Source organism: Tenebrio molitor, chromosome 7 (genome assembly GCF_963966145.1).
Source record: "Tenebrio molitor chromosome 7, icTenMoli1.1, whole genome shotgun sequence".
Taxonomy (NCBI): Eukaryota; Metazoa; Arthropoda; class Insecta; order Coleoptera; family Tenebrionidae; genus Tenebrio; species Tenebrio molitor.
Genome location: NC_091052.1, coordinates 16014458 through 16027690, shown reverse-complemented (window position 1 = coordinate 16027690; position 13233 = coordinate 16014458). Strand labels below are relative to the sequence as shown.

General features: G+C 36.9%; 1 protein-coding gene across 2 annotated transcripts; it reads left to right on the top strand.

Moving 5' to 3' along the window:
• The first annotated feature begins 9410 nt into the window (after window positions 1-9410).
• On the top strand, window positions 9411-13220 carry LOC138135859 (kelch-like protein 5). Of its 2 annotated transcripts, none has more exons than XM_069054804.1 (6): window positions 9411-9710; window positions 9787-10106; window positions 10281-10629; window positions 10687-11174; window positions 11225-11730; window positions 11786-13220. In XM_069054804.1, the coding sequence occupies exons 2-6, from the start codon at window positions 9841-9843 to the stop codon at window positions 12022-12024; spliced, it is 1848 nt and encodes a 615-aa protein (XP_068910905.1). In that variant the 5' UTR covers window positions 9411-9710; window positions 9787-9840; the 3' UTR covers window positions 12025-13220. The 2 variants fall into 2 exon arrangements, with proteins under 2 accessions (XP_068910905.1, XP_068910906.1); XM_069054805.1 differs by having other exon boundaries at window positions 9411-9730.
• The last annotated feature ends 13 nt before the right edge of the window (window positions 13221-13233 follow it).

The window sequence follows — 13233 nt, the reverse complement described above, 5'->3', positions numbered from 1 at the left end:
ATGGAGATAATAAAATAATGTAAATAAAATATTAACATGTACACGTGATAAATCTGATTTTTGCCAAGCTGAATGGATTTTTTAAATAGCAGATACAAGTGTAGGTATACCTATCACATTCAAAATATATATATTTTTAAATACATAATGTTGTGTTAGTTAGTCGAATCTTCAGCACAAAGAACTTGAAGAACATAACTGACTGAAACCGGACGACGTGGTCGTAATATTTAATTTTTAACGTTGTTTTAACATTAGAAATCTGCACAGTGTGTTGCATACTCTTGAACTCGACTTCGCAGTTCTCGTGAAATAATAAAAATTCAGAGAAATAGCATTTCAATCAAAGTCACCCTTTCAGCTAAATTAACTTCATCTTGTAATTATCAACTTTAACGTGAAATACCGACTAGAATTACAAAATAATACGTCATATATCGAGCGATCAAATTAATTTGTACGAGTTATCCATGAATCCGAAATCATATGTCGTTTCTTGAACAAAAAACACAGTTTAAAACACAGGTTAGATCTGGACATATCAATCGAAAAGACATGACTCGATTGCAAATTAATTTGATCTCTCTTTATTAACCGCGTTAGCCTGGATGCAATTACTTGTAATGTAAGCACAAATCGTTTCAAATTGTAATTTTGGCGGCATAGGAATGTTTACTTTGTTCTCTACTTATCAGCAACTTACGGCGTAAATCAAATTAATAGAAATACGATTCCTGTCATGCAGCAATACCGAACTTCTTACTTTTCTCTCACGTTTCTCTTCAAAACGCACAAATGACAAAATTTGCAGTTACAAGTTATTGTTAGTGTCCCAAGATTCGATGTCGATTTCGACCAAAAATCGGTCGAACTTTCGGCTCCAACCGAAACTGTTTTTCGTCGCCTATCGCTCGTTGTTGATTTGATTTATTATCAAGTAATACCTATAAATTTTTAATTAAGACATAGCAGTAATTTTTTTAGTTTGGTTTATAATAAAAAGCATAAAGATCTTTTTGAGAGTTGGCCAGAGAGGAGAGAGATAGAGGAAAAAGGGTGAAAATAGGATACAGGAAAATACAGATAAACCCGGACTGGTTTAGATGGGATAAGAGACAGGAGAAACTGAAGAAAATTTGCTAGAAGAAGGAGAGAATAAGAAGACGACTCGGCGAGAAAATGTACAAGGAGAAGGTGAATAAAAAGGTAGAGGGACAAAGGCACAGAAAAGTAAGAGAGAAGAGAGAGAATAAGAGAATGGAAGTATAATGTATTCCAACTTTAAAAAAACGATGCTTGGCCATGACAATCTGACAGATTTCATCCTGTATATCTGAATAAAAGTTTGGTTAGGAATTCTGAAAATTTTGAAGGCACAGTGTTGCCACGCTTTTTTGCGAATCGATTGAAGCTGTATTACAAGACATTAATAGAGAACCCAGCATTTTTTATTAAAAATAGCAATTGAAAAAAAAAGACAAATCAAAACACCTGGTGGAGGCTTTAGTCGTTGAATGAGTTTCAAGAACGCTTGCTTTAGTTTAACAAGCAGAAAACGGATAAGTTCTCCAAAATGGAATCACTTTTTTTAAAAGACATCTACACTTTAACCTCCTCCATTATTTCATCTTCAGAATTATCTTCATCATTAGATTCCGAATCATCTTCTAATGTTTAGCCCACGAATAATTTCGTTCAGATCTCTTTTAAAAAATGGTTCCACTTTTCTGATTTTCCTTTTTTTGTTGTTCTAGTATCCTCCAGACCTTTTTTTTGTAATTATGCAATATATAACAGATCTTCCCACCTATAAATTAATTATACAGTTCAGGATTTCATCGAATACAAATTAATTGTTCTCACATTAGTCACATTGAAGATATCCATCAATCTATTAATAATAGCATCATTACTTAGATCGGCCCTACCTCGCTTAAAATGTGTCTAGCCCTTCAACACTCGACAAACACAACTTTTGGCATTATGCACTTGTAGTAAACCCTTTAAATTATTACTGTGTGTTGTCTAATTTAAAATAAATTGGAAAAACGTCAAAATGACATTTATTGATAACTTTATTTACTTTTTGTTTTAGAATCATCTTGCAACATAGCACTTCAAATTTAGTTACAAAAGATTTACAACCAAAATGAAATTAAATATAACTACTACGTACTTTCCTCAGTCCTGCCAATTTAACAAAATTAAAGCATGGCAACCTATCGTTTTTTTAAAGATGGAATAGATTATACCGAGTGACTATAAATGATTGAAGGAAAATAGTGGATTGGGAACACTGATGCGGTTGGTAGTGCAAGTCTTCTCGTGGATCATCTATCAATCATTTTTATTTAGGTTAGGTTAAGTCACGAAGTACACTGTCGATTTAGATTTTTTTGACGTTTGTTTCAATTTTAAAAATTGCGTGTGTCATGCCAACGATGTTGCCAACTGAAGATTTCAAATATGTCACCAACATAACAAAATAATTTTCAATCATTTATAGTCACTCGGTACAATAGGGAGGGGAGAGAGTGTGTGTGAGAGAGGAAAATGATAGCGGGTTGCAGAGGTGGGGACGAGGGGAGAGAGAACAGGAATGGGAAGGAAGGAGAAGAGAGAGAGAAGGTGCAGGAGGTGAGGCGAGGATAGTGAGGAGATCGAACACATGCGGCGAAATGAGAGTGAGAAAGAGAAGGGAATGGGGAGCAATAGGGAGCGAAGACGGGAAGGAGATGGATGAAAGAATAAGGAAGAGGAGAGAAAGAATAGAGAACGAGAGGAGTGAGGAAGAACAATAAATTGTTATTTTTATGTTTATGTTTTGTAATCAGGAATCCGAAAGCCCGTAGGGCAAAATAAAGCATTTTGTTGTTGTTGATCTTTTTGTTTATTTTTGAATTGAATTGAAGACAGACAGTTGTATCTAATTACAAAGATCTATGTCCAAAAAGTAACGGAATTCAATAGTTTCGGTTTCGGTTTCGGCTGGAAAACATGGTTTCGGTCGGACACTAGTTATTGTATCTAAACCATCGATATTACGTGAGTAGATGTGGAAAGTGACACATTTCGTGTGAGTGAGAATTAACCTACGAGGATCTGGCCGAATGTGGAAATCATACGAGTGCACGAAAGACATTTTTTGTTCGACACTGTCAGAATTTGAGAAATTTCTCCTGTGTAAGCGGATTTTGATAAATGTCATAACTCGTCAAAACAAAATGTCAAGCTAATTTTAAAGATTTTAAGCGATTTGGAGCCTTTAAGGGGCTCGTCGAACAAAAAAACGTTGTATTCAACTCGTGTAAATTGTGTAAATTGGGCCTTTTTTGGCATGATTGGGCCAGTTTAAAACGCGAGTGAAACGAGCGTTTTAAAGGCCGACGAGCCCAATTTACCCACAAACTCGTTAAATAAACTACTATTTCAGTTAGTTGTTGACAATTAATTGTTAAATTATTTTCAAATAAGTTCAAATGTCGGATAAAAGTGCACGATGCTGTATATTCCAGAAATTGCCGTAAAGTGATAAAACCTTTATATCTAACCGTTGTCTTGTCTCAGATATTTACATATTTGCTATTGAAACTGCCAATTTTGTGAGTTTTTCTTAATGAAATATGTAGGTACATAAGTAAGATATAGAGCCGTATAACATCACAATATGAAACTTGAAAATTTTTGCAGATACGGAGTTAAAGCAGATGTGTGTTCTAACAACGTAAGCCCTTTTAAAATCACGTATTTTGGCACCTAGTTACTGTCCCTGTCCTCTTTTCTTGGGAAAGATTTTAATTTTTCACGGCTCATTAATTAAGGTTCCACGCAAATATTTTTTTCAAAATTTTTGACCGTTAGAAAAAGAGATCATCAATTTCAAAATTAGTGTAGTTTATGGAAAGTAAAAATTAATTCACACTTTTACCATAGCCATAACCGTCTAGTCGTAGATAAAAATTGCCAATTTCGGTTCTTGAAAGACTATCTGCACAAACATAATACGCAAATATTCCTTTTGAAATCAAAATGTTTAGTTAATTAATTAATTAATTAATTAATTAATTAATTATTATTGATTAATAAAAATCCAGCAGCTCCTCAAAAATAGACAATTCTTTTTAATAAAAATAAATTAATGGTGACTATTTCCTTCGAAAAATTTAAGCCAATCAAAAAGCTCGAATATTTGAATTTTAGCCAATAGCGATCGAATCACAGCGATAATACTGCACTAGTGCAATTATCGATAATTTGCACTAGTGCCAAATTTTCGCGTAGTCCTAATTAAAAAATCATTTGGTATTAATTTTATATTTTAAAAAGAATTACGTTTATTTGTAATTACTTATCATGTAAATTTTTCTCAGGAAATAGTCTGCCAAAATATCCTCTCGTGCATGTCAAATTGTCGATAATTTGACATGCACCTGGGATATTACTAGTGACTATTCCATTCCCCTGTCATTTGTTAAAAATGGACCAATATAAACACAATTTTACACATTTGTTACCATGGTTTCAAAAAATTGAACCGAATATTCCCACTCGTGGAAATTGTATCGGTAATACCACCAGTGATCCCAGCGATAATTTTTAACAAATGAATGCAGCCTTGAAAATTCCTTCCAAATGGACTCACGTGTCTTTTTTGTGTTGTTGGAAACATTTTCTTCGATTTCTGCGTTAATTTCTTCTTCCGATTTGTTGCCAAATTGCCAAAGTTGATTCATGGAATAGTCCTCGGTCCGAATACAACTCGTAGTCAAAATTATGTAGACTATTTTTCAAACTGGTTTCACTCATTCAATTGTGCTTGCGAATCTCACTCGTGCTGGCGCACTCGTGGATTCATTCCCAAGCACAATTGATAATTCGTGACCAGTTTGAAAAATAATCGACATAATTTGGACTACTCGTGGTATTATAAATGATTATTTTGCAGGGAAGTAACAAGAGAAGTTTATTCTAGGTTTATAAATCCGATAGGACCTCGTTGTTCATAAACTTTGGTCAAATTGGAAAAAGAAATTCTAACTTCCGTTAGTTTCCTTATCATCCCATTAGAAGTTATCACAGTGTTATCACACATCCCTTATTGTCGCTGTCTTTTGGCATTGTATTTTTTTAGTTTAACGCTGCTGTATAAGACCTGCTCTATTGAACCAAATCTACTCTTATCATAAATCCAAATTTAATTCTAAGGAAAATTGTTTCAATTTTTCTATTATTTTTCGAGTTGAATTTTTTTTTAGTATACCTAAATACGGAATCAGAATACAGGACACAAGAGCTTGTAGAGGAGCAACATGCGGAAGCGACCACCATGTAGTAAAAGCAAAAATATTATTTCCCAGCCGAAATGTGAAAACAGAAAATATAGACAGCAAAGACGAAATAGATACAAAACCAAAAGGATACAATCTAGATAGCTTGCAACACGAGAGTACTAGAATCTTATATCAGAATAAGCTAAACGAAAAACTTAAGAGGAACAGTTTCTTCGGAAACACGGACGAATTATATAACCACATAAAAGAAAGTATACAAGAAGCAGCCTTAGAAGCCCTGGGCCACAACGACATAAACAGAAGAGCAAAGCCATATTGGTGGGACCCGGACATAGAAAAAGATATAGAAGATAAAAGACAAAAGTACATACAACAAATACTTGAGAACACTTAAAGACGTGGACAAAATACTATATAAAGCAGCGCAGGCGAAAGTCAGAAAGAAGATAACACAAAAGAAGAACGAATCCTGGGATAGAAAATGCATCCACCTAAACACATACATTGGGGGAGCCAGAAGTACGGAAAGTTGGAGATTTATAAAGTCCTTACGGATGAACAAAAAGGGAAATATTATATCACCCATAAAAATACAACAGTGGGAAGAACATTTTAAAAAATTGCTCGTAGAAGATAGGAAAGAATTCAAACCAGAAAACAACAGACAGGAAAGAATTGTTACCACTGGATCTCCAATTAGAATAGATCATAAAGAAGTGGAAAAGATATACAAGTCGCTAAAAAATAGAAAAGCAACAGGACCCGGGAACTATTAAAGCACGGAACGGAAATCTTGTACAAGCTACTACAAACGCTGTTCAACAAATGCCTAAATGGCGAAAACGTTCCCAAAGAGTGGAAACTATCAATAATTTCAACAATACACAAAAAAGGGGACAGGAAAAATTGTGACAATTATCGCGGGATAGCAGTGACTAGTACTATCAGTAGAGTATACGGAAAAGTAATAAAGAATAGAATAGAAAAAGAGTACGCAAATATGGAAGCAGAAGAACAGGCAGGTTTTCGAGCAGGCAGATCTACGATCGATCACTTATTCAGTGTGACACAACTAATTAAGAAGAAGACAGCATATGAACAAGAACTGCATATGGTTTACATCGACCTGAAGAAAGCCTATGATACTATCCCACAAATAAAACTTTGGGAAGCACTAGAAAAAACGAACATCAGCATCAACCTAATAAAGGCCGTAAGGCAATTATACGAAGAAAGCAAAACCAAAGTCAGAATAGGAAATAGAACATCACAAGAATTCCAAATAAATAAAGGACTGAAACAAGGATGCTGCCTATCCCCTACACTATTTAAAATATACTTAGAACAAGTATTAAACACATGGAAAAGAAAATGTAGAACTATGGGTGTTCCACTAGAAGGAAAGACGTTATACACGCTGTGTTTCGCAGATGATCAAATACTTATAGCACAAGATCACAACGATGTCGAGTATATGACTCGAAAAATCATTGAAGAGTACCGTATATGGGGTTTGGAGGTCAACATCGATAAAACTCGATATATGTGCATAGGAGGTACACAACAAGACCTGACGCTAAATACGGGACAGATTATAAGACGATGCGAAGAATATAAGTACCTAGGAATTAACATAACAAGAGACGGAACGATAGATAAAACCATCAAAGAAAGGTATACACAAGGCAGAAAAGCGATCTCAGTATTGAACAGCGTATTGTGGGACCAAGGCATCTCAAAAGATAACAAAAAGAGAATATATAATACCATCATAAAGAGCATAGTGACATACAGGAATGAGATATGGCCGCTAAAGAAAAGATCAGAGAACATGCTCCTCACAACAGAAATGGATTTCTGGACAAGATCAGCAGGAAGATCAAGAAGAGAACGAATAAGAAATGAGAGAATTAGAGACATCATGAAGGTTAACACCACAATAGCGGAAGACATTAGAACTAACCAACTGAGATGGTATAGGCATGTGGTACGAATGGAAAAGGAGAGACTTTCAAAACAAGTACTATTATGGACACTACAGGGTAGAAGAAGAAAAGGAAGGCCAAGACGAAGCTGGACAGAAGGTATACGAGAGGAGTTGAGATAAAGAGGACTCAACGAAGAACAATGTAATGACAGAAGACAGTGGAAAATGGATATCGGAAGACGCCGTAGAACGTTGTAAACCGAATATATATACCGGGTGTAGAATTGGTTTACGAGACATAGGATTTTACATGTAAAAATAAAGAGTTTCAGTTATTGGCTCCCCTAATAATTTTACGGCAAAATAGTTTAAATGAAAGTTATAACCCTGTACTGTGTTTTCAATTTGGTTGTAGATCGTAAAATTTTATGGTACTTTAAGTTAAAGATCTTGGGGGGCTTATAAATCCTAGTTTACCACTAGCAGGTAATATTTTAAGCAGGGTTGTATTGTACATTTTGTATATTTGCATTGTACGGAAAACGGCACGCGCCGCTTCCCAACCTTTTCAAACCCAACCATTGTGCCTGTTAATCCCTCATAATATGCAATAAAATTTTACGACCTACAACCAAATTGAGAATACAATACAACCGGCCCTTAAAATAATTTTCTTTATACCATACTGTTATTAGGATTTATCAGTACTCAATGCTTGATTGATATGACACCTATAACAGTCTAGGCCGTTATTCAAAATTATCAGACCGAGGCCGTTATTTCTGCTGCCGTTGCTACGATTACGGCACAAATGACAACTAAATTTAATTTTTGAAGTAAAGAGAAATGTCAGTCTTACAAATAAATCATCATTAAATGTTAAGTATTATTGGTATAAAGAAAACTATAAAACAACATACGGCCGATATGGATATAACAGACTCGGTTGATTATAAAATCTCGGCTCCGCCTCGATTTTACAATATCTCAACCTCGTCTGTTATATAACCCATATCGGCATAATACCGTTATATACAATATAAGTACATAATGACACACAACGTTGTCACAATCATTTTGGTGGTTCGGATCAGAGAACAACTCAATGATACGGTGTAATCATTGGGGGGGTTGAAAATACAGTCTTTACTCTTTAGTAAAAGTTTTTGCTCCGTAGGTGGCACATTTCATATTTTCCACAATAATAAGCGATTAATAGGTACTGTCGCGAGCAAAAAAACTGGTCGTCAAAATCATACTTTGACGCAGTGGAAAATGCTCCGTTGTAAAACGGTCGTAAATATCATAACCATAATTTATCACCATGTTGTATTGTCATTATGATTACCGTCCTGGTTATGTTTGGTATTTTTTGGGTGGTAAATTTCAAAACTCGAAATTATTTTGGCATTTTCTGTACACAGAACGTTTACCTCAGGTTATCTATGTACGACTGCTCTAATTTTGTTCATTCATGTCGGAATTTTGGAATATCTGAGCTTTGTTTTATTTTTCACTTTAGTATAATTGCATCCTAGGATACGAAATACGTAAACATGTCCATAACAACCGGGGCATAATACAGGGCGTAATAAGAATAAGCGGGCGTAATAAGAATAAGCGGGCGTAATAAGAATAAGCGGGCGTAATAAGAATAAGCGGGCGTAATAAGAATAACCGGGCGTAATGAATTCATAATGCCCTCATCAATTCATAATTGCAAAGATGCCAATTTTTTTTTTTTAAGAACACGTAGTGAAAAATAAAATCTTGTATGCACCACGGCATCACCGAATGATTACGCCCATCGAACGATATCCATCTCTCAGGCTAAAGCCCTCGATTTGGATTCATCGTTCTCCGGGCGTAATCATCGTTGTAACGCCCTTGGTGCATAAATAGCTATTAACTGATTGGCAGAATAACAATATGCATGTCAAAATGACAAGAATTGAAAATTGAAAGTGGGGTTACGGTTCTTAAAGATTTATTTACACTTTATGTTTTATGTGCATGTCAAGATAGTGACGGCTATATTTTTTTTTGTTGAAGTGACAGAAAATGCTGTCCGAAATTCTGTTTCGCAACTGTACTACTGTACAACTAACAATTTCAACGTTTTGATTGGAGCTTTATGAAATTTTACAAACGCATGCGTAAAAACTAAAAAATTGACACTCAAGATCATATCACAGATCATATTGTCGAACAATCGGACCAATACCATGCCAATACCACCAATAAGGAGTACCATAACCTTAGTGCAAACTTAATTTAAGTTCGACGATGTTAAGATAAGAGAAATCGAATCGCGTCGCGACTGATCGCGCATATTAGTAATCCGTGTGATCGCGTGCTTTTGTTCGTACGTTTCGTACGGGACGGGTACGGTTCTGTGTTGGTACGTGTCAACTGTCAAATGTCGTAGTTGTTTTTCTTGTAATTGTCAATGTTTTTCTTTGAAGAAGTTGCATGTTAATCGTTGACAACTTGTAAGTATTTCGTATTTTATGTGAGTAAGGGTATTTTTTTAATACTTATTTGTATTGGTCAATGCCATTGTTTCAGTTCATGTAACCGATTTAAAAAAATAGAAACATTGGAAGTGAAAGAATTAAAGCGATGTCACTTCCGGGAAATCTGGGTAGTCCCTCAAGGGACTCTGTTTCTACAAGTGGAAGTCTAGTTGGAAGTGAAAATATACCAAGAGATTTTAGTCGATTATCATTGTTTTCAGCTGGTTCAGCCACTTCTCAAGATGAACAGTTCCGTTGTGAGGGTCACGCTGAACATAGCCTTTCTTGCATGCAGAACTACTTGCAGGCAGGAAAATTATGTGACGTAACTCTCATTGCTGGAAACAACGGAAAAAAAGTACAGGCACACAGGTGAGGAAAACTCAAGTTATTACAAATTGCAAAATGTAATTTGAAATAACACAACAGATGACTCATTGCAAAAAGTAGTTCCTCGTTTTTCTGTTGTTGTTTTTTCTAATTTGTTTTCGAAACTAAATCACCATTAGCTTTTCAATTTATTTTTTACTGCAATCATCTGCACAGGTTGGTTCTGTCAGCTGCCAGTGAGTACTTCGCGGCTATGTTCACTGGCAACTTGCGCGAATCGGGAGAATCGGAAATTACGCTTGGCGACGTAAACGGTGACGTCTTGCAAGCTGTGGTCAATTACTGTTATACTGGAGCCATAGATATTAGAGAGGACAACGTGGAAACCCTCCTAGCCACCGCTTGTCTTATGCAACTCCACGAGGTCGTCGAAGCTTGTTCGCGATTCCTCGCCCATCAGTTGCACCCCAGCAATTGCCTGGGAATTGCAGTATTCGCTGAACACCAAGCCTGCACCAGCCTTTTGCAAGAGGCGAACGCTTACACCAGCCAGAATTTCATGCAAGTATGTGTTCATTACGTGAGGAAAACAATTACCCAAAACACTTCCTCTTTTGATTAGGTGATAAAAAATCAAGAATTTCTTCAACTGAGCGTGGAACAGATGATAAATCTCTTGTCCAACGACGATCTGAACGTTTTGTCTGAAGAACACATATTCCACGCTGCGATGAGTTGGATCCAACACGATATGGCCAACAGGAAAGCAATGATTGGTCGTTTACTCGCCTACGTCAAGCTGCCTCTGCTTTCGCCAGAATTCTTGACCGACCAAGTTGAGCCAATGGTGAATGCAGATCCGGACTGTCAGAAACTAATAATGGAGGCGTTGAAGTGGCATCTGTTGCCTGACAGACATCTTCAGATGGCCAGCTCTAGAACTAGGCCTCGCAAGGCGACTCTCGGACGGCTGCTGGTCGTGGGGGGCATGGATAAGAACAAAGGAGCGACGACCATAGAAAGTTACGATCCGAGATGCGACGCTTGGACAGTGGCCCATCACATGAGTGGAAGACGACTACAATTCGGAATTGCTCTCTTAGGGGACAAGTTAGTACGTTTGGAAGCTACATTTACCACCACTCAGATTCTTTTGACAGGTTGCTGGTGGTCGGGGGCCGAGATGGTTTAAAAACGCTCAACACGATGGAATGTCTTGATATGGGGACAGGCTCCTGGACGCAACTGTCTCCCATGAACACCCACCGACACGGGTTGGGTGTGGCGGTCCTCGGTGGTACCTTATACGCCGTCGGAGGACACGACGGTTGGAGCTACTTAAACAACGTTGAAAGATGGGATCCTGTCGTTCGTTCTTGGAGTTACGTCACTCCGATGCAGAGTCAAAGGTGTTCGGCGGGAGTTGCCGTCCTAAAAGGAAAACTGTACGCCGTGGGGGGACGCGACGGAGCGTCTTGTTTGCGAACGGTGGAGTGTTACGACCCGCACACTAACAAATGGACCATGTGCGCGCCGCTGGCCAGACGGAGAGGCGGCGTCGGGGTGGCCGTTGCGAACGGGTTCTTGTACGCGTTAGGCGGACAAGATGCCCCCGCCAATAATCCAGCGGCGAGCAGATTTGATTGCGTCGAGCGATACGATCCCAGTAAGTACGAATTGAAGAGAAATGAGAATTGAAAAGTGTTGACATTTTGTTTCAGGCACCGATACGTGGACAGTCATTGCTTCGCTGTCGAGTAAACGTGATGCGGTGGCGGCGTGTCTGTTTGGAGACAGACTCGTAGCGGTGGGTGGTTACGATGGCAGTCATTATCTGCGAACTGTTGAACAGTATGATCCCAACAGTAACGAATGGACTGCACTGGCTCCGTTAATAACCGGACGGGCAGGAGCTTGCGTTATTACAGTGGCTAATGCTCATGTACAGTCAGGTGATTGAATTTGCATTTCCTAATTATTCGATTCCTAATTTATCAACATTATTCTTTTTTATATCCGTACCGTATTCGCATCAGACATAATGTTCGATTAACATTCTTACTAAAAACATGTGTTATCTTGTCTGTCCTCTTTGGCGATGTAACAATAATTTACCACTATCGAGTGTTCTTCCCGATCCTTGCACATTTATTCTATATCACATAATTTTAACAATCCGTTGCTAAAAGAACATTACGTTATTCACGACCTGCAGTATTATAACGGGCCTGTTCATTCGTTAAAAATGCATTATGAAAATGTTTCCGAGAAAGAGGCAATTTCCGCCGACGAGGGCGCTACAAAACGGGCACTTCACTAAAATTAATAATAAATATGCAATATAACAAAGAACAGTAACAACACTAAACACAAAAACACCGAACAATAAGGAAAAAATTCACGAATTTAATTTCAAAGCAGCAAAAACAAGGATTTTGACTTCAAATTCAAAATGTCATTTGAACAAGAAAAATTCTCGGTGACAAAAACTTAAGATGAATAATATCCCCAAAAAGCGCCCGTTTAGTAGCGCTCTGCGGGGATCCCTCAAACTACACTTATGGACAGGGCGTTATTTCACCTTGGGATACTAGTTTTTGAACATTTTTCGCTTCCTAACTTTTCCACTTCATTGTGAATCTTTCTTAAAATTGCATCAAGAACTTGCATTTAATAACAATTGATTTTTAAAATAATTCCCGATTCAAGACTGATACTTTAAAATTCCTTTACTTAAACCCCAAGACTGGACATATTTCTTCCTCAATGGTTTTCATAACACTAAAGCTTTAAACGTAACGCTCCCAACACTTGTTTATATTAGGTGATGGACCATGAGTTTCTCTACTTTAAAATTCAATAACTGAAGGAAGTTTGAACGTTTGAGGTTAGTAATTATAACGTGACATTAGACTCCAGCAGTAGCTTAAAGTTTGAAGACTTCACACTTTTTAACTAATTTTGTGATTAAACTCTTTCTGTAAGGATCGTAGGTGTTAGCGTTATTTTCCAAAACAATCTCAAAAGGGTTTTCTGTGATACTGATTATAAATTAAGAACCTTGCAGAAAAAGTAATACGTATTGATGTGAGAATTTGTGATACATAATAATTGTAACGATTTTGCATATAAACTTTCTCATTTTTTTAGATCCAAGATGTATTCTTTT